At 37.5% G+C, this 23,173-nt stretch overlaps 1 protein-coding gene and 1 pseudogene across 1 annotated transcript in view; one reads left to right on the top strand and one right to left on the bottom strand.

The window, feature by feature from the left end:
* FBXL13 (F-box and leucine rich repeat protein 13) overlaps nucleotides 1-23,173 on the top strand; it is a 308,215-nt gene that overhangs the window by 271,067 nt on the left and 13,975 nt on the right. Inside the window, exon 18 of the mRNA XM_036246460.1 lies at nucleotides 22,190-22,324. Within this exon, the coding sequence (XP_036102353.1) occupies nucleotides 22,190-22,324 (135 nt within the window). The remainder of the gene's footprint in view (nucleotides 1-22,189; nucleotides 22,325-23,173) is intronic.
* Nucleotides 17,924-18,872, bottom strand: LOC118620289 (annotated as a pseudogene).

The raw sequence follows: 23,173 nt of genomic DNA, 5'->3' as shown, positions 1-23,173 counted from the left end.
AAAAGGCCCAGCCAGTGTGGCTCACTGGTTGAATGTCAGCTGATGCACCAGGAGGTCACTGGTTCGATTCCCAGTCAGAGTACATGCCCTGTTGTGGGCCTGATCCCCAGTGGGGGGATGCAGGAGGCGGCCAATCGATGTTCTCTCTAATTGATGTTTCTATCTCTCTCTCCCTCTCCATTCCTCTCTCTCTAAAAATTAATAAAGAAAAAAATTAAAAAAAAAAGAATTAAAAAGAACAAACACTCTTTCAAAACAGAGATCACAGAGAAGTCAACAACTTCCATATAGGACAAGTGTGTAACTCGACAACAAGAAAGGGCTACAAAACATTTAAACACATGTAACCTATTAGGAGAAAAGCCAAAAGGTTCCTCTAAGGTTAAAATAAACCATGATTTGAGTATTGCAGTCCATTTAAAGATTAAACATGAATTTACACAAAACTTTATCCATGAATATGATCTAGTCAGGCTTTCAAAATGTCTTTTACAAGGTGATAGAACAAAAATTATTAAAATAAAAGTTAAATATTAATATTTCTAATATTGAGTTATATTTCTTAGATGGTAATCAATTACATTGAACCAATAACTATGAATCATACAGAAGTATTGAAATCTACCATAATAATAAGTGATGGCCTCTTAATATCCATCAATTATTAATTTTTAAAGTGCTCCTTGAGATGAGAGAGTACTGATCAAAGTCTGAGGCTAAGTATCAGGAAGCTACCACTTTCTGCTTTTTCTCTTTGGGTCAGTGGGTTCCAGGCATTTTTATTTTCACTCTTTAGAGCCTTGAGATCGTAGATAAAAGTATTTACTCATATGCTAGCTATGTGATCACACAGCTGAGTTTAGCATAGCTTTAAAAAAATGTAATCTTTTAAAAATCAGTGTATTTTTATTTTCAGTGATCTAAAAGAGAAAAATATGGGAGAATACAGGAGCATAGAAATATAGAATTATTTAATGATCAGTTGTACAAGATCAGCTATTCTATTCATGTTCACAAAATTTTTTTCTCTCTTATCCTCTTTTTCATGCTTTTGGAGTGTGTGTGTGTGTGTGTGTGTGTGTGTGTGTGTGTGTGGTGACTTTTATCCAGTTTTACCCCTCCCAAGGTTCACTCTTCTGGGCATGTGGTAATCTTTCTCCTCTGTGCCTCTTCCATCACAATTATTAAGTCCCAAAAGAAATAAGACAAAGGTTGGGGATGGGGTGGGGGTGAGTGACACATAAGCCAATTCCACAATTCCTTATCTAGGTTTACAAAAGAGAGGGGAAGGGAGTAAAATAAGGTGATTAAGTTCAGATGTTTATGAATTATCCACAGAATTCATCAGGAATTCTTTTTCCTGTTACTTATAAAAGGTTATGATAGGAGATTATCTTTTTAGCATAAGACATTGAAAACTTATGTTTTACATAATGATTTAATGAGAAAAATGAGGAAGTGAACATTTTTACCCTGGTTAGGTTTTGCAAGAGTCGTGAATATAATAAGAATAAAAATTTACTCTTTTTAGTGTTTTACTGAAAACCACAGTATATGCAGATTGAGTGTGTGGTGTCTCAGTATTGACTTTTTAGGATCTGGTTTTAATTACTTTCTTCAACTTCAGTTTTTTTCTGAGAACATTAGACATTCAATGTTCATGTTAAACTAAATTTATTTGGTGCTTTTGAAAGACACACATATTTTGGGGGAGATGTTTGATTATAGTCATAGTCGAGCAGGTCTCAAGAAACCTTTCCTTGCGCATTTTATACATTTAATTAAATAACAGACGGTCAAGTTTGGCAAAAGAACTTGTTTAATTGGGATGTTACAATACAGATAAATTGGAAATCCTGTCTTATTGTTTGGATAGAATCAATGGAATAGATCCAATTATGTAATCTGGTTGCTTTTTGTATTCTTTTAATCTAGTTTATTCTAGTTTAATCTAGTTCATTCCCAAAAAGGGAATGAAGTCTGCTATAAATGCATTAATATAATATTAATGCAGATGAATATGCACATTTTTATTTATTTGGATTATTTGTGAGTGAAAACCTTGCAGCTAGACAATTTTTTAAATTATTATTTCAGTGTTGGTAGGTTGAAGCAGTTGGTTAAGAAAGGGCATTAGAGGGGAAAGTCAGGTTTAGCTATGACCTACCACAAGGACTTACATGTGTGTTTTGCAGTGAAATAATGTGCATATATGTATTTACATGTAAATATGTATGTAAATGGATGCCCATGTGTGCAAATGAGATGTATACAAGGTTTAGTATATATTAGTTTACATGTTTAAATGTAAATAAATAAAGATATTATCTATATGTCTAGTATATGTGTTTAAATTAGATATATGTACACATCTTAGTGTATGTTAGATTGCACACATATATCAGTGTGTCTGTATATTATGCCCAAATTATAGAGAAAGATATTGTAAGATTATATATTTTGCCTTGGCTGGTTTGGCTCAGCAGTTAGAGCGTTGGCCTGCGGTCCAGAGAGATCTGGGTTCAGTTTCCTCTAAGGGCATGTGCTTCATTTGTCCCTGGCCCTGATTGGGTTGTGTGGGTGGCAGCCACTCAATGTGTCCCTTTCATGTCGATGTCTCTCTCTCTCTCTCTCTCTCTCTCTCTCTCTCTCTCTCTCTCTCTCTCTCTTCCTCTCTCTCCCTTCCACTCTATCTGAACAAAAAATGGAAAAAAATATCCTCGGGTGAGGATTAAAAAAAAAAGATTATATATTTCTAGGCTAAGTCCAAATAAATGGTGAACAGTCAAGGCAAATAATAAAAAATTAGTTAAAAATTATCTTTTTGTTTATATTTTAATTTTAAAAATTAAATATCCATGTAAATAACAAGGCTATTTACCTATGGAAGTGTGTGGATTAGCTCTCTGATAGCAAAGGCAATGATATAATATTGGGAATGTGGGTCTAGCAATCAAAAGTCCTAATTTTTATCCTGATTCTTCCTCTAACATGGTCACATAATTTTAGGCAATTTACTTAGCATCACAACATTTCATAGCTCCTGCTAGAGCAAGGGTCAACTCTTTTTTAGTACTCTTTCTGTGATGTTCTCCTGTGATGACCAGATAGTTTACATTTTAGGCTTTGTAGACCATATAGTTTGTGTTACAACTAGTCAGTTTTGCTATTGTTAACAACATGTAAACAAATAAGAGTAGCTGTGTTCCAATAAAACTTTATGGACAATAAAATTTGAATCTAACATAATTTTCACATGTCATGAAATAATATTCTTTTGATTTTTTTCCAACCATTTAAAAATGTAGAAACCATTCTCAGAATGTGGGCCATACAAAAACAGCTGACACCAGATTTGGCCCATATGTAAAAACTTGGTAATTTGCCAACAGCTACTAGAGCCTGACAGAACTTTCTAATTTTGGCTCTGTCAAGATGTATGACTTTGGGCAAGTAAGCTTCCTTTTCTGGGCCTTACATTCCTCACTTGTTAAAACTGATATAATAAAACAGTCTTTCTGTTGTGGGATTAAATGATATAAAATATCTAAGTAACTAGTATGGTTCATGAACAAAGTAAGTGTGCAATGGATATTATTATTTTTATTATATTTAATAAAAAGAACTAATATATACTAGTAAATAAAAATAAAACATTTTTAGTATAGAAGTTTGAGAATTTATTTCACTTAAACATCATCAAACAGTAGGTAATCTCAACAGCCAAACTCTTGCTAATGGCAAGGAATTAGTTTAGAATATGCTCTTGGAAGAAATAATTTACTAATTTTTACTCTTATGAATGAACCAAAGAATTTTTCAAAGGCACCTAAATTATAATTGACTAAATAAATTTATGTATGTAAGAGCATTTAAAAATTCTATAACACTAAATAAATATTGCCATTATTATTGAAAATAGTAGAGAATAAACCAGGTAAAAAGAAAATGAATTCTTGTTTTTCATTTGGATTATGATATTAAATATATTTTCCAACATCCTAGTCAATTTAATATAATACTTAGAATATTGATATACATAGTTAGGCACTTAATTAACGCTATTTGCTTATGGCAATTTACATGTACCCTAAGCACCAGATAAGAGTGTTTTTCATCTTTATTCAGCCTGAGTCTATATCTACTGCTGTAATCTTACAACAAGCATCATGTTGGTATTTCACAAATGCAGGCCTCTCTGTCTAAGCCTTCTCACCTCCCATGTGTTAAGAGTGGTCAAATCTTGGAGAAAGAATCTACAGGGCCAAAATGGGCAGATGTGACATTCCTTTTTGTATATGAATTTTATATCCTGCAACTTGGCTATAATTGCTAATTAGTTTCAGCACTTGGTATTTTGCTTTTTTGTTGTCGATTCTTTGAGATTTTCTACATAATAATCCTACCATCTGCAAGCAAAATCAAATTTATTTTTCTTCCCAATCTATATACCTTTTATTCCTTTTTCTTGTCTCATTGCATTAGTTAGGACTTCCAATATGATGCTAAATAGGAGTGGTTAGGGAGGACATCCTCACTATCTACCCTATCTTAAGGAAAAGCACCTAGTTTCTCACCAATAAGTATGTTAGCTGTAGGTTTCTTGTAAATGTTCTTAATCAAGTTGAGAAAGTTCCCCTTTATTTCTAGTTTGCTTAGAGTTTTTATTGTGAACGGGTGTTGGATTTTGACAAAGGAAATTGTGCATCTATTGATACAATCGTGATTTTTGTTCTTTAGTCTATAGGTGTGATGGATTAGATCAATTCATTTTCAAATTTTGAAGTAGCCTTGCATAGTTGGAACAAACTCCACTTGGTCGTGATGTATACTTCTTTTTATATATTTATTGTTGGGTTTGATTTGGTAATATTTTGTTGAGGATGTTTGCATCTATGTTCATGAAAGATATTGGTCTCTCGTGGTAATTTTTTTCCTTGTGTTTATGTGTAGTTTTGTTATTAGGGTAATGCTGGTCTCACAAAATGAGTTAGGAAGTGTTCCCTCTGCCTCTATTTTCTGAAACAGACTGTTGATAATTGGTATCATTTCTCTCTTAAATATTCTCTTAAAGAATTCACTAGTGAAACTATCTGGGCCTGGTGCTTTATCTTTTAGAAAAGCAATTTTCAATCTTTTTTGTCTCATGGCACACATAAGCTAATTACTACTAAAATTCTGTAGCACACCAAAAACTGCTGATCTGACCAAAAGAAAACATATAATTTTGATTCATTCACATTAGACGGCTATTGTTGTGTTGGCTGTTGTCACTTTTTTATTTGACAGTCTAAGGGAAAAGAGGTCAGTACCTCTGACTAAATAGTCAGGTATTGCATGTTTTAAAAGTTCTTGTAATATACCAGTGCAGCTCTTGTGGCACATTGGTTGAAAATTGTTGTTTTAGAAGGTTATTGATTGTTGATTTCATTTTTAAAATAGGTATGTGCCTATTCAGATTATTTATTTTTTCTTTTGTGAGTTTTGGTAGATTGTTTCTTTTAAAGAATTGGACCATTTCACCTAGATTATCAAACTTGTGAATATAAAGTTGCTTATAATATTTCTTTATTAGCCTTTTGTGTAGTGGTAAGATGTAAGAGTGGGGTCATTCTATAGTCATACGATTGGATCTCAGTCTTTCAATGGCACTGTGCCCCCAAACAGCAATCTTTACAAGTGCTTTTCCACCCCTCTCCCCACCGTCTGCTACACTTAGGGGAAGGTTAGAGGTGGCTGGAGTTGGGTATTTTCCTCACCTCTTTTATTTATTTATAAAAGAAATGGATTAACCTTAAATATTTTTTCTTTATAGATTTTAGAGAGAGGAAAGGAGAGAGAAACATCGATGAGAGAGAACATCAATTGGCCGCCTCCTGCATGTCCCCCACTGGGGACTTGGCCCACAATCTGGGCATGTGCCCTGACCGGGAATCAAACTGGTGACCCCTTGGTGCATGGGTCAGTGCTCAACTACTGAGCCACACCGGCCAGGCCCCTTATCTCTTTTAGACTGGCTCTCATGAAATCCATGTTGATTAAGCTCTGATAAAATAGTTTCCCTTGATAACAGAACTTTGTTAATAAGAACAGATACTCTGGAGGTAATTCAAAATGGTACTTTCCTTTTCCCTTTGTGGGAAGCAGGAGAGGATTTTTCTCTGATATTCACCCTGAGATGTTAGAAGTAAAACTCACAAAAGTATGGGGACCCAACCTAAGGCTGGCTCCCAGGAATTTTTCTCTCAAGCTAGTTCACTCAGTCTCTAGCTGTTAAATATTCCTACTAATACTAGGTCCAGCCACAGGCTTCTGCTCCTAGTAAGCCCTGATTCTTTGTATTTGCCTGTCTCTCCAGTTTTCATGGTGGCAGTTTGCTTTGTGACCTCAATTATCTGATGGATCAAAGGAAAGTTGTTGGTTTTCAGTTTTCCTAGCTTTTTTTCTTTATTGATTTTAGAGAGGAAGGGAGAGGAAGCGAGAGATAGAAACACTGATGAGAAAGAACATCAATTTGCTGCCTCCTCCATGCATGTCCCCCACTGGGGATTGGGTCCACAACCTGGGCATATGCCCTGACTGAGAATTGAACTGGCAACCTGTTGGTGCATGGATCAATGCTCAACCATTGAGCCACACTGGCCAGGTTTAGCTTTTTTCTTATTTTGAGGATGGAAGTGATACATTTCAAACTCTCATCACAGACTTGAAACTGGAATTTGGGAACATTACTTTTGGATCCGTGGATTCTGGCTGAATCAATAGCATCAAAAAAGGATGATAAATAAAGGTAGAGTAGGTTTTAAGTCAGATGTTGAGAGACCAGGAATGAAATCAGGAACTGGAGGGCTCAGGACTCAAGAGCAGAGAGCTGGACAGTAAACTGCCATTGTTGGTGAGCATTGTGACTTGGCTGTCACAAGCTTATGCTCTTTGAGCTCTCTGCAGTGTGCAGCCCGATGGGCTGGCTCTGCTTATATAGATGGGGCCTGTGCTGCCACAAAGTTCAGGTACTTTGGTCATGTCCATTCAGAAATATTCTAAAGCTTTCTTAGTACAATACTAGGGTATTACCTACAATCACCAAGTTGGAAAAAACATAGATGATTAAGTTCAATTTAGATTAATAACTCCATGCCTCATTTAAGACAATATTCAAACTGTCTCATTCAGATTAATCAATTTTGTGAAAATACGACACCTTGCTCATGACATAAAACATTTGGACTAGACTTTCTATATAGTAGACATGGAAATAATCTGTTTTTTATAAACAAATCATTCTAAAATTGTTTTTTAAATGATGAATCTAGGTCTAATAAGATAGGTAGACTTATAAATAGAAAAATATAATAGCACTTGTGATTGTTAGCTAACATTAATCTAGCATGTACTACATATCAGGCACTAAGTATTACCTACCTTATAAAGTTATTATAAGGTAATACGTTAATTCCATTTTACAGAGAAGAAAACTGAGGTTCAAAGAGATTAAGAATTTTCTAGTATAATTAACATAAAAGTCTGAGGAACAGTGTAGACCAAGACGTGGAAGTAGGGTACAGACTGACAATCCTCAGAAGAGGGGGTGAGAGGGGAGGGAAGAGATAAACCACAGAACTTACATGTATATACGCATAACCCATGGACATGGACAACAAAGCTGGGGACAGGGTGGGGGGAGGGCAGGGAGGAGGGTATCAATGGGGAAAAAAGGAGAAACATCTATAACAAAAATAAATTAATAATAATAAAAAAAAGAATCTTTCCCTAAGTCATGATACAAGTAAGCACATGTAATAGGGAATAAAATGTCTAATTCCATGGCGTCAATTCTAGCCATTATGCTGCAATAGAAGCAGCTATAGAAAGATTCAGTTGAGGTACTTAATCCAGCATGAAAATGCCAGGGAAAGCTTATCTGTTGGAAACTCACTTTAATAGAAATTATGGAAGTTGGATATAAGAGCAGAGGGGAGAGAGGACAGCTATCTAGATTAAAGGTAATGTAAATTAAGAGATTTTTGTTATCATCCAGGGTAGAGAGAATGGCAGCCTAATAAAGGGCAATAACAGTGAGGTTGGAGAGAAGGGAATGGAATGAAGAACTTTTAAGTAGTAAAATCTATCAAACTTGATGGTTTGGATGGGGACAGGGGTGAAGACATGGTTAAGGTGAAGACATGCATATGATTTGGCTGCCTGGGAGTTTGTGGTACCCTCATTTCAAGCCCTTTTCCATAGCCAAGTCGGGTAGCCAGGGCTGTGAACTACCAAGTCCTATTCAGCATTTTGGCATTTACTGTGGCACTTTCTCTTCTTGTAAGTGATTTTCTCTGTTTCCTCTAAGCTCTCTTTACCCATCTACTCTTATGATAGTCTTTTAAATATTCCTTCTCCCACTCTTTCCAAAGGTTTGTGGTGGCTGCAGGCAAGCTAAGGGAGCTCTGCTGAAATTTGTTAGTTTTTACTCTACTTATAGGTAATTTGAAGTGTTGTGTTCTCTGTATCCTAGTAATGATGAATGTATGGATCTTGTGGAGTTTTATTTGTTCACTCTGTAGATTTTAAGGTTTTGAAACGAGGAGAAGATTTAGACTTGGATAATTGTCATTATTCTTCAAGCCCAAACATGGCCTCCTCTTATCTTTTATTATGAAAAAGTATCTCTAGCAGATATGGATATCTGTTTTTTAAAGCCTTACAACCAGAATGCCGCAGCTATATTTATAACTATGTAAGAGAAATAAGAGGTACAGTATGTGGTGGGTCATCTACTCTCTTCTGTGTTTTCTGTCTAACTTGTGGCTTATATTCTTCACAAGCTGGTTTACTGATATCTTGCGAATGGCATCATTGATGAATTTTAAAAGCCTAGTTGTAGCCTAAGATAACGTCATGTTTGTGTTCTCTGATGATCACAAAGGTATCTGTTCATGGGGTATAAGCAGAAGCAGACATGCTAGAACCTCTACTTGCACCATTGTTATTTCAGGGTCACCTCTTTTTTAAGACCTTCAATCTTGCCTTAACTGCTTGGACATGAGATAACAAGTTCCTTTTCTCCTTTAAAATTCAGTGTGTTTTAACCTCTTTTATCCATTCTCTTGGGTCACAAACTTTTATTGCTTTTTATTTTACCTTTAATTTAGTAGCAGATTTATCTTGATTCACAAATGGAAAGGAAATTAGAGAAGGTGGATCAAGGAATAAGGGAAGATGGCAATGTGGGCCAAATCATGAGCCACTTCATAGTTGGGAGAACAGCAGAACAAGATCCATTGCTGTTCATTTGGCTTTCAGTCTGACCCAGTATGTTCAGTGAATCAAGAAGTTCTATAGATGTGTGTCTGCTCCAGGCTGAGTCCAAATGGGGACAAGGTTCAGGGATCTCAGTCCTGTATCCTGGACTACCTGCATTATAAAATGGAAACCCTTATAATTAGTTTGGAGCACCTACATGGATACTCAGGTCAGAAAAGTTTAGGAGTACCCACCTCATTCAACAACAGTCCTCTCTGAGTCCTCCTCCCCAAGAATTGCCTATGGCCAGTCTGTTCTGGATGTTTCTTTCTAGAGTGTAAGAAGAGTTGGATTCATGTCTCGCCCTGACATTCATGTTGGATTCAGTCTTGCTCGAACAGCAAAAACTGGATTACTCTCCAGGGACTCTTTTCTGATCTTAAACTCTTACTTTGGATCATTAAACTTTCTGATTAGTCATAAAATTTTGTTTATGCAAAATTCTCATCGGTCATTCTCATCACTTAATAGACTCCACCCCCAGTGCTTAATCAAAATAGATTTTAGAGACCTTTGACACATACTGACTTATAATGCCAAGGATGAATTAGATGTGCTGATGCCACATAGCAACAATTTTTTAAGAATCCAACATTAATTTCTATTTGGTTTCCAAGATTAAATCATTCATGAATTGTCAAAGTATGAGATTTCAATAACTCCACCTCTTCTCCAGGGATAGTTAAAGCAACAAACGTAGGATCCCTTTCCAAAATAGCCTTAATCCTTGGCCTCTGGGGTAGTGGAAGTTCTGAAATATCCTGTAATGGGAGATGGGACATCCAGTCATCTGGATACCTTATCTCTTGGCCATAATTCTTTACCTTATCCAATACTCCAAGTTATATTAGGAATTAATTGAATAACTGTCTGTGATGAAGATCCCAGAAAGTCCCAGGTTCAGAATAATTTTACAGAGTCTTGGTAGAGGAAACTAAGGAAATCCTCTGGTAGATTAAGAAGTGGGTATCTGGTACTTTATGGAATAAGCAACTCCCACAAAACCTGAAACAAGTAAGAGCTTTGATACAGAAATCTGTGCTGTCCATGTCAATAATGGTCTCTCAGAATTTATAATAGAACAACATACCCTTAAGAGAACCTAAGGTATCTGGAATGAACTGAGAGCCACAAACAAACTCTTACCAAGATACCTAGGCATTATTTTCTCTTCAAAGGCTATAAGCAAAAGAAATAAGATCGCTATTCTCTGTTGCTTCTCATACTAGTGTGTTTCCAATTGTAAAGACGATTCAATAGGATTAGAAACTTGCTAAACTTCAAAGGATATGGGATTTGACAGCTTGTCATTTTCCCACAGTCTGTAAGGTTCTGAGGAATACTGTAGTCATGGGTATTATGTTTTCTTGGCTGATAAATAGCTGATGCTAAGAATATCCAACACCAGTCCTGGCTCCTCGCCCACTCCCGCTGGGGAGAACCATTCTCAGACAACTGAAGCAGTGATGGACTTGCTAAAAGAATGTGCACATCTGTTATTTTCATGCTGAGCATCCATAGAGAAGGACTCCAAAGAGAATGCAGTAAAAGGAAGATACTCCTTTGGAGGCCTCTTCGAACCTTTAAGCTGCCCTGGAACATTAGTTTATCCTATGTAAGATGAAACTTTCCAAGAGTTCAATAAAACCTGTCAGATTGTCTGAAGGCAAAAATAAAAAGGCAGGAAAAACAAAACAAAACACACATTAGAATCCTCCTCTCCTACAAGATTATGACTTTATGGTTCTTTTACCTATAAGGCCAATCTGTTTTTGATCTTTTATTCAACATGGCTGGGCTTTGCTCATTGTGCCTCACCTGACATGACTGAGTTACTGTGGCATATCTCGCAGGAGCTATGATTTCTCCATGTTATGACTTCTAATAACCTTCTCTTATCAGATTCCAGTTATATTTTGTGCATGATATTTTCTCATCCCAAAGTCTTTAGCACATTGGAGGTGATGAAGTGGTATTCTCAGGTTTTAAACTATAAATGAAATTGTTCCAGGATTTCTCTGATTCCACTGTTGACAAAAGCCAGCATTCATGTAGGGTGTTATGTCTGCCAAGTGCTTTTGGAGTATACATTTTCCTTTCAACCTCCAGTAAGCCTGTGAGATGGGTAGACAGTTTTTTTCATTCTCTTCTTTAAATAGCTCCCCCCCCCCCCCTTTATTGATCTTTAGAGAGAGAGGAAGGGAGAGGGAGAGATAGAAACAACAATGAGAGAGAACATCAATTGGCCACCTCCTGCATGCCCCCCGACTGGGGATTTGGCCCACAAACCAGGAATCAAATCAGCAACCTCTTGGTGCATGGGTCGATGCTCAACCACTGAATCACACTGGCCGAGCTCATTCTCTTCTTTAGATGAGAAAACTAGAGGTTAAGTAACTTGCTCAAGGTCATAGAACACAACTTTTGATTCCAGGCCTTTTGCTTCTGTACTAGATCAGTAGCCTCCCTTGATATCATCCCTTATACCACATGCCCACAAATGAAAGATCAAAGCAGCACCAATGGTTCATGAACTCATTATTTCATAGAGATTCTTAAATGGAAGGGGTCACGAAACGATGGTGTGACTATGTCCTTAGAGTAAAAGTTCTGAGTTGCCGTTTTCTTGGGAAAGAATGAGAAAGAGAAGAAGTGAGGTACAAATAGAAATCCATCAACTCTTTCAGGTTAACATAGCTTAGGTAATTTCCATGCCCTTCTTGTCCCACACAGAGCCTTGGAGGATTGCCAGGTAATTGGGCCACTGGACACCTGCTTTTTACTAATCTTAAAAAAATGGAAAAAGTGGATTATGCCACAGGCCACAAAAAAAATATTTGATTGAACTTTGGGTAGTCCAACCCTGGCTCATTTTTCTCTTGGAAATAAAGTCTAAAGCCTGAAATGGTTCTGGATTTTTTCCCCCCAACAAATCCTAATTACAAGATAGAATTCAAATATATTTTGTTGCATTCTTTTCCAGATCTTCTTTTTAATACACATTCTCTTTCACTGCTTACCTTTTCTGTTCTTTTAATTTTCCCACATTTGATGCCTTTTAATGCAATCGTCACATTTTATTATTTATTTATTTATTTATTTATTTTTATTTATTTTTGGTACATGCCCCCAGCAGAAACCTAACCGGGGACTCTCTGGTTCATAGGCCGATGCTTCAACTGCTGAGCCAAACCGGCCAGGGAGACATTTTATATTTTAAAAGTAATCTATTTGCCCAGCCGGTGTGATTCTCAGTTAAGGCACATGCCTGGTTTGTGGGCTCGATCCCCAGTAAGGGGTGTGCAGGATCACATTGATATTTCTCTCTCTCTCTCCCTTTCTCTCTTTAAAATATTAATAAAAACATATTTTATCAAATACCTAGGGCCTGTGCAGCCAGTAAGTCATCAAAGTTTACTGACAACCAAAGGTGTACCGTTGAGTAGGTATCTCTGGAGAAACCATTTACTTTGGCAAATGAGTAAGAAAATCTGTTTTGTGTGACAAGAAAATATTAGAACTTATACATAGATTTATTTTTATCTCGTACATTTTTTTTATATGTATGGTTGAAAAATAGGCTCTGTAATAAATCTGACCAAAAGTAACTCCACAGGGTTATCTGACCATAAATTCCTAACTAGGTCATGGTGGGTAGTCATACCCTAGGCCTATAACTTCTTTAGTAAAAGGTTTTTAAGCAAGCCCTATCCATTTTTCTTGTGCACCTAGGTTAACATAGTTTTGAAATGCTAGAAGTAGTCTTCTTTTCCAGACTCCTCAAAGGCATAACCATCTTCACAGGAGCACATAATCTTGTTACCTATCCTATACCTTGCTTTCTTCCACTTCATGTAATCTTCCTTACACTCCCTCCCTAATTCTAAATGTGTAAAAGAAGTCCAAAACTGTCATTTCTTGGAGCATTTAGATCTTGCTTCCGCCCTGGCCGGTTTGGCTCAGTGGCTGGAACGTCGGTCTGCGGACCAGAGAGTTCCAGGTCTGGTTCCCACTAGGGACACGTACCCCCCAAAAATAAATAAATAAATAATAAAAAAGATCTTGCTTCCCAGCATGTGGTCAGTTTGGCTCAACTTAACTCTTATAAAAATTCTCTACAGGTTTGGGCATTTCTTACATCAACATATGGCTTATAAGATCAATACATATTTAAATAGTTGTATGCCTATATAATTTACAAGTACATTAATATACATTTATTGAAAGTATATGCTCATGCCCTGGCTGGTTTGGCTCAGTGGTTGGAGCGTCAGCCTGTGGACCAGAGAGTCCCAGGTTCGGTTCATGTACCAAAAACAAAAAAGAAAGTATATGCTCACAATATTTTTAGTATGGTATGCATGGTTTTAGAAATTTGGTAATCACAACCAGAATAAAGCAGTGAATACAAATAATAGTACTAGCTACTACTTATTGACTGCTTACTATGTGCCAGGTACTGTTCAATTGCTTTATTCATATTAACTCACTTAATCCTCCAAACAACTCTATGAAGTAGGTACTATGTTAAGGTACCATGTTATTCCCATGTTGCAGATGAGATCACTGCAGAATCAAGAGACTGGGTAATTTATCCAGAGATATAGAACTTGTAAGTGGCAATATTTGAACTCAGGCTTATGGGCTCCAGACTTAGTGCTCTTAACCATCCTCACACACTGCCTCTGGCAGTTATTAAATACAGTGCAAGAGCTATCTGTGGAAGCTCATTCTCCTTACTCCTTTGCTAAGAGGCATTTCTCATTCCTTTGGACACTTTTCCATATTGAGCCTCTTCTGCATGCCAGATGTTGGGGCCACAAAGTTAAATTAGATATGGATTCTGCTCTCAAGAAGCTATAGTTAATGTGGAAGATAAGACAATTACTTAATTAGCTACAGTACAAGTAGAAAGTGAGGAAGACCAAAAAACAAACAAACAAACAAACAAACAAAAACAGCTATAGGAATTTGGAAGAAGCATTTCTTCCAGAGGAATTGGGGAAAACTTCATGGAGTAAGCCACATTTGAGCTGGCTTTTAAAGCTAACATTCATTTCCCAAATCACTGTATCATTTGGTAACAAATTTCATCATGTAAGTATCTTTAGAAATACTTGTTTGGGGCCTTGGCCTTGCAATTTCCCCCTTTGAGAGTCCTCTCCATATTTAAAAGCAGCATGGCCCTCTAAGTTTGGGCCTCGGCTAAGCTTTTCTCAGCCTGATTTCCCTGGCAAGGAGGGTGAGAATGCATCTCACCAGGAGGGGAGTCCTCAAGCTCTGCATAGTTTGGTTTTGGTGGCAAGGCCCGGATTTCCCGACTCTGTACTCAGGCCACCACTACTCCCTACTGCTCTGATGTGTAGAGGGAACAAGATTATCTTTGATGAGGTGTAGCTCTACACCTTTTGGGATATATGAGGCCCAAGAAACTATAGGTTTGAATTTAGTTTATTACTTAAAATTGTGGAGGTTGTATTTCAGCCTTTGAGGCAGCCAAAAATGGTCTTCATTATATAAAATGTTTCTTGACAATACAAGATTTTTCCAGAATTATCAATAGGAAAAAAAAAAACCACACCAAAAAACCACAAAACTTTGTACTGTAGTAGGATTAATTAGAACCTAATGAGACAAATAGTTAAGAGATGGGGTCATGAGTATGCAACATGAGGTGAGCTTTTGTAAGGCTGGGAGCTGCCACCTATCAAGATGGTTTAAATCAGGATTTTGGCAGAAGCACATTACTGTGACAGTCAATAAATGTGAGTGAAAATCAATCTCCTCTACATACCCAATTTAGGAATGCAGTCATTAAGCCCCACACAGACTCAGCTCAGAAGATAGAGAAGAAACAATGAACTCACTAAGAAATTTGGGAGTTTTCTTAGAGAATGTTAACCCAGACAAAATTGATATATGTGATAATTTTTGCATTTTCTTTCCCTCTTCATCATAAAGGATTTTGACTTGGATGAAGCTTAGCCTACCATTTTATAAGAAAAAAGTATCGCCCGGCCAGTGTGGCTCAGTGGTTGAGTGTCGACCCATGCACCAAGAGGTCGCTGGTTGGATTCCTGGTCAGGGCACATGCCCAGGTTGTGAGCCCAGTCCCCAGTGGGGGGCATGTAGGAGGTGGCCAATCGATGTTCTCTCTCATTGATGTTTCTATCTCTCTCTCCTTTTCCCTTCTTCTCTCTCTCTAAAAAAAAAAAAAAAAAACCAATAAAGAAAAAAATATTAAAAAAAGAAAAGAGTATCAATAGTACTGATCCATGTATGATTCTGCACTACTGGAGCCAGAAAAATATATATTAATCTAATCTGTAGGGGAGAAATGGAATTTCAAGAGTGATTATGTTGAAACATGCCTGTAGATTTAAATACTTAATGTGACTTATGTCTCTAAAGGAAAATATGAATATGAGAGGAAAAGTCCTGACTTACTTCTCGGATCTGCAGTGATTTACGCCAAGCATAAAGCCTTATACCAATTTTTGTGCCTCAGATTTTCCATGGATGAGAATGCTACCACGAATGTATCATAGACTTTTAAATCATTTTCATGTTATTGTTTAATTTAAACCTCTGAGAAAGTTCAACTTCAAAGAATATTAGAACCTTAAAAAAAGGCTTAAAGCATAACTGATTCAAGCAGCTCAAGACATTGAGAGATACACCAAAGAGGATTTTCAGATACTAAGAGTCTTGAACTTCCCTTGAAGCTCGTTTCATCTCTTAATCAATTATCCTTCTAGTTTAAACATTCCTTTTTGCTTTAAATTTTCTCTGATTCATTGAATGCTATCTATTCCCTAAGTAGAAAACAATGTAATCCTACTCATTGAAACATAAGAATTCCTGTATTTTTCAACAGAATTCTTTATATCTGTGAAGAAACTTACAAAGGACTGATCAACCAAGTAGTATTTATTGAGAACCTACTGTGTTCTAAATATGATGCTTGTGAAAAGGGTATTAAAAAAAACTAACAGAGTTCTAGACAGTACCTCTGAGAGACTTATTTTGCATTCTCTTTGAAAAACTTGAGTCTCCAAGCTGAGATTCGAGACCAGTAATTCCAGTCCTTCAAAGCTAGACTCCCCTCTGCACCACAGTGGTGCAGATTTATACTTGATTGTCTCCAATAACAGGGAACTCACTATTTCCTGACAAGATGCTCCTTCCAGTTTTTGACATCACTTAGTTGCTAAAGACAAATCTCCATACAAGTTAGCTACAACACAGGAATCAGTCAAGTACTATAAGTGCAGAACGAGTCGAAAAAGAGGAAAAGACAATGATTTAGGGTTAAAAAGGTTTAGTTTTCTTCAAAGTACAATTCAAATATGCACTTTTATTATTTGGTGTCATATGCAAATCCCAATAATAGTTAACATTTACTGAGTGCTTACTATGTGTCAAGCACTAACAATATGCTATGTTGGCTCTCAAGTAACACTGTAATAAAATTTTATAGCTAACTAGATGAGAATCTACTTTGTGCTAGGAACCATATCAGGTATATATGTATTGTTTCATAAAATCTGCATAGCTATCCTTTAATATGGCTGTTGTTATTTTACCAAAAGGAGACACTGTGGCTCAAAGAGTTTCAGTAAACCCACACAACAGCAGAGTAAGGCTTCTAATCCCACTCTATCTGACACCACCATTCTAGTTTTGTCTGCTATGCTTAACTGCCTCTCCTGGAAAATTTCCTTCTATTAACTTGCTGAAGAAAATGGTTGTCTGACTTGTTCTTCCCAATCTTCCCTAGTGCTAAAACAATGGCATATGTCATGGGAGAAACGCCCACTGGTGCCGTTACCTCTGGAGTCATCCTGACGGCCATGGACAAGTCCAACAGCCGAGGTCCTTCTCTTAGTTCTGAGAGGAAATGACATGTAGTCCCAGGACATCTATTTTTATATATAAATAAGGAATGCCTTACAAATAACTCATTGGGGTTACTAAAACCTAATACTATAACTTAAATTAATGGTAAATATTTATTGAGGTCTCTAATTTAGTAGTCTAGGCATCTGAGCTGCTTCACAATGAGGCAAAAACCTCTAGAGTATGAGCACATGTTGATAGTTGTAATTCTTACAATTTGGGGGAGGAAACTTTCTTATAAGTACAGTAATTTTTTTTCATCTCCAAAAAGTTTATTAGCATGATTAAAAACATTTTCTTGAATGACAGAAAGAATGTCTAAACATGAGAGTACCAGTGGTTATACCTTATAAACAGTATTTGCAAAGGAATAGACACCTTTATTGCCAATCTTCATTTTACTAAAAACAATCCGTATTCACTGTTTCCATGTGAAGTGATGACTATTGCTTGGACTGGGAAGGAGTCCCCATTGCAATTAAGTATAAAAAATATCTTTCATAATTGGAGTAAAATCTGCATTATTGCGTAAGAGAAGAGCTTATAAAAATCTTCAAAGAGTTGGGTTCTTGTTTTTTTTTTTTAATATTCCTTTCACACACTACAAAGAAATAATTAGTATTCTGGCTTTTTAATTTCCTACATGATATTTAGCACAACAGTCCCCAGGCTCCTCCGAAGGGGTACTCTGGGGCAGGCTCTGAAGACTGCGGCCCTCGGGTTACACGGGTTTGAGAACAAAGACAGCGTGGTCCAGGACGGAGTAGTTGTTATGCATGTGCTCCTCACACAGGTAGGGCAGTCTGGTGAAAGCTTCAATAACAAACCCGCTTTCCTAAAAACTTCAGGCAGACTGTTCACTTGTTCTTCCCAGTTCTGCCCCTTGATTTCCAAAATTTCTGATGGTTTCTTCCACTTGCCACCTAGGTTTTCCACATAGGCTGGAAGGGCAAGCCCAGGGCAAGGATGACCCTGCCTCTAGTTGGCTCCAGGACACTTCTGATATCTTTTAACAAAGTCAGAGGCTGATCACAGAGGTCCAGCAAATTCAAGCAGCTGATGACGTTATACTGGAACCCTGTATTCTGCCATTCATTTATACCGAGCACTCTGTATTTCTTCCTCTGAAGTTGCCATATCATCGTTTCAGACAGCTCAGTGGCGTACATTTCTTCACAATGTGGGCTTATGATTTTTGTGACTTCTCTGTCTCCAGCACCTAAGTCGAGAAGTCTGTGGGTTTTCCAGTATGGGTTAATTCTAAGCAGTCTCTGAAACTGATGTGGGGAAAACACAAACATTGAGCCTCTTCCGAGCAACCCATTGATAGATGTTCTAGACATAAACAGACTGAAAACAGAGGACACGAAGGAGTGATACAGCTGGATGAAGAGCCAGCCCGACTTCTCGATGCTGTTGTTCAAGAAGATCTGTATTCCTTGATCCAGGTAACTGAACAAACAGCCTGCAGTGACTGGCATTGCTTCTCTCTGTTGCACCCATACCACTAGTAGTTCTCCTTCCTGCTGCCTGCAGGAGCCACCCGGCCGCCCGGCCACTCCTAATGTTCTCTTACAGAGAGCGGGTGATCGGCTCGGCAGTGTCTGCATCCTCGGTGCCAGCCACACCGACGCCAGGCTCAGGCACAGCCAACCGGCCAGCCAGCCGTTTCATGGGCGGGGGGCCTCGGCGAGGCTGAGGCTCTGAGCCATCGCTCCCAACTTGTCCATACAGCCCCTGCAGGGCCGAGGCGGGGTCATAAGTACAGTATCTTGAATTAGAAACTTGGTTTTCAATTTCTACTCATCTTGACCTATTCGGATGGTTTTACAATTACTGTTAGGTTTATTTTGTGGATCATTTTATTCTTGAATAACTGCTGAGTTAAAAACTTTTGACTGTTATTTACTTGTAGATTCTAATTATCATTCAGTTCAATTGTTTTCTTCTTCTTCTTCTTTTTTTTTTTTTTTTTTTTTGCTGAAAAGGGAGAATACAAATTAAGAGCCACTGAGATAACGGGAAGAAATTCCAATGAATGATTTCCAGGCCTTTATTAGCCCTAGAAATTGCAGGTGCATATTTTGGCATTTCAGAACAATTCTAGAGGGTAGCTATTACAGTTGCCAGATGCTGATCTTGCAGATACGAGGAAGGGCCAACTAAGGGATTTCAACATCCCTGGATTTTGGTATACACAGGAGTCCTGGAACCAATACCCTATTAGACTGGGGGGACAACTATATATTCCCTAATTTAAATGTTTTTTATTAATTTTTTTTAGGGAGAGAGATAGAAACATTGATGAGATAGAAACATCAATGGGCTGCCTCCCGCAACGCCCGGTACCAGTGATTGAGCCCGCAACCCGGGCAAAGTGCCTCCACAGAGAATCAAGAATCGAACCGGGACCTCTCAGTCCAGGGAGGACGCTCAATCCACTGAGCCACACTGGCCAGGCTATATTCCCTAATTTAAGGAAGAGGAAAATGAGATTCAGAAAGATCTATACCAATAGGTGGTGGAAATGGAATCACAACTCCATTTCAGGTCTGCCTGATTCCAAATGATACCGTTGTAATTAACCTAGTTATTAATAACAGGAAAGAAACAAAGGGAAGGCCAAATATTATAGGCATGTCATTTGCGTAGATTCATCAGGAAGTTACAACTTTACACTCCTCAGGGGTCCAGCAAAAGGCAGATAGACCAATGCCCCTTAAAGTTGAGGGGACTAGCAAAAGTGCTTGCTGTCAGTCAAACCTAGAAACAGGTAATTGGCTAGAATGGGCGTGGCCACTGCAAGGGTGTGAAATTTGGGATATTTAATCCCCTAAACAAAGGAGAGTGTTCTCTTGTGCTCTTGACTCTTGTTGCAGGGGGCACGATCTCTTGGCTCCCCAACATTTGCCCATGGCCACGTGAACCCCACCCACAATGGACTAATGGACTGCAACTAGCCTAATGCTGAACTGGACCTGGCTACAACATGGAGCAGAAACTCCGGACACTGGCTTTGCTTTTAGTTCTACTGAATCCCCAATTTACACTTCTTCTAAAACTGGACTAAGGAAAATGGGACTTTGGAAACCCAGGGATGTAATTCTAGGCAAATAAAAATCACTCATTCTCCTGTGCGAGTCTCAGAAAATTCTTTCTTGAGATATCCTAAGGACTCTATCCCCAGCACTCAGTGGGGGAAAGGGATACCCCAATTTCCCTGATAACACAAAGACTGTGTTCTTTCCATTATATTATACTATCAGCTCCAGAGTGTTTGCTGTCTAATTCTCACCTCCAGATTTCTTTTCATCTACTCACTTGATGACCATGCAGGTAAATATTACTAGGCCAGTGGTTTTCAACCTATGGGTCGCTACCCCTTTGGGGGTTGATTGACCCTTTCACAGGGGCTGCCTAAGACATAACAGTAGCAAAATTACCATTATGAAGTAGCAGTGAAAATAATTTTATGGTTGGGGGTCACCGCAACATGAGGAACTGTATTAAAGGGTCATGGCATTAGGAAGGTTGAGAACCACTGTACTAGGCTATTAAGCTGCTATGTGAATATCTTTTGTTGTAAAGAATTTTTAGATGTAATAGCTTTTCTTTTATCCTATTTTTTTTGCAACAAGATTTAATACATCTATATTTCAGGGACTGAAACGCATACTAAGTAAACTGCTATGGGTAAGATGGCTCTGTATGTATACAACATTTGAATAAAGACTAAGGAAAATTAAAGTATCATCCTAAGTGAAACAAGCCAAACAGAGAAAGACAAGTTTCATATGATCTCACTTATTTGTGGAATATAATGAACATAACAGTCTGAGGAATGGGGTATCCCAGAAACGTGGAAGTGGGGTACAGACTGACAATCCCCTAAAGAGGGGGGTGGTGGGGGAGAGATAAACCACAGAACTTATATGCATGTATGCATGAACAGTGGACATGGACAACAAACTGGGGAAAGGGCAGGGAGGGAGGGGGAGGGGGGAAATCAGTGGGGGGAAAAGGAGAAACATCTGTAACAAAAATTAATAAAAAATAAAAAAAATAAAATAAAAGGCAAATTTAGTCTTTATAGGAGGCAGTAGAAAATTTTGTTTTATTTAATCTATAGTCAGTGACAGATTTCTCGGTTTTTTAAGAAAGAAATCTAATTCTGGTCTATAACATTAGTACATAAAAACCAAGCAAACTTTGGAGGCTGATATGAGTAGAAGGTGGTTGGGAAAATATAGTGTGATTGCAAGCATATATGAATTTTGTATGGTGTGAAGAGGTAGTTATGAAAGATGTTATATTTTAAGCCTAGAAATGTGGGTGGACTGCCATCTTGACTAGATTTAAAATTAACCACAGTCTTGAAGCTTTAATTTGTATATATGATGTGAGAGATGTGTTACAGAGATAGATGCAGCAAATGTTGGAGTTTTATCCATTCTACTTTTGCTGCTACTTTGTGGCACATGGAAAGAATTATTTACTGTAATATCAAGGAAAGAGTGGCTAGTGAATGACATATTTGGCTATCTGAAAATGCTGTGGTTTCATTAATGTGTGTAAAAGTGGCATGATGATTACTAATGTATTGTCTCAGAAACTTATGACAAAAATATCCTTATATTTGCTTAATCACTCTCATTACATATTTTTCTTTGCAAAAAAAAGACTAAGGAAAAGAAAAGAAAAAACCTCTTTTTAAAAATATTTATTTATTTATCTTTTTAAATCCTCATTGAGGATATTTTTCCATTGATTTTCAGATGGAGTGGGAGGGAAGGAGGGAGGGAGGGAGGGGGACACAGAGAGAGAGAAACATTGATGTGAGAGAGGTACATTGACTGGTTGCCTCCTGCACAACCCTGACTGGAGCCGGGTATTAAACCTGAAACTCTTCAGTCCACGGGCCAACGCTCTAACCACAGAGCCAAATCTGGACAAGGAAAAACCCTTTTTGACTTGGAATTTCTTGCAGGCACTCTGCAAAGGCTCAAAGATCTTGGAACACTTGGATGTCTCTTACTGCCTCCAGCTATCAGATGTAATTATTGTATCACTGGCCATATATTGCCTTAACCTCACATCTCTCAGCATTGCTGGTTGTCCAAAGGTATGTGCAGAAGTGAGAGCTCAGAAATATCAAACTGAAGCAGTCAAAGAACTCAGGCAGCAAAGCAGTCAGGGGTTGAACTCACCATAGAATTTTTTTTTTTTTTTTTGCTATCTGAGGTATTCATTATACTTTTTTTTCTTTCTTCAAATTAGAAATAGTTTTATGATTTTATTTGTGTTAAAATAGAATTTTCAAAAAGTTAAAAACAATTCTCACACAAATACAAAAATATGTCAAAAATTTATTTAATTCATTAATGAGAGAACCGACAAAATGGTAAAACCAGTTCCTAGAGCATTTGGTCTTACTGAGCACTTATGGGAACTGAAGAAAGAATGTTGAAATATGATTATTGAGTTAGGTTCGAAATTGGGTAATAACCTACAAGGTAATAAATCCATAACTGTGGAGTTATAGTATCTACCAGACAAAAATAATTTGCATCTCTTCTGGAGAAGTTATAACATGTAACTTCATTGAGTTTGGACCCTAATAGTAAACAGTATGTCAAACAAAGGCATAATTCCATATAGAATTCCTCAGGTAGGCCTGTTGGTGTTCCAATATGACTTCAAGTGTTTGACAATTTGTCTTGACATCTGTTTATAAAAGAAATATGTACTCATCATAAAATATTTGGACTACATATAAAAGCATAAAGGAATAAAAAGTCATTGTCATATCACCATCCAGACATAACCATTGTATTTTATACTTATTCTTGTAGAATTTTTTCCTCACCCGAGGACATTTTTTCTAATTTTTGTTCAGATAGAGTGTGGGAGGGAGAGAGAGAGAGAGAAACATTGACGTGAAAGGGACACGTCGAGTGGTTGCCACCCACAC

The sequence above is a fragment of the Molossus molossus genome, unplaced genomic scaffold (genome assembly GCF_014108415.1).
Source record: "Molossus molossus isolate mMolMol1 unplaced genomic scaffold, mMolMol1.p scaffold_m16_p_7, whole genome shotgun sequence".
Taxonomy (NCBI): Eukaryota; Metazoa; Chordata; class Mammalia; order Chiroptera; family Molossidae; genus Molossus; species Molossus molossus.
Note: the sequence above shows the minus strand (reverse complement) of the source record. Positions and strands in the feature narration are given on the sequence as shown.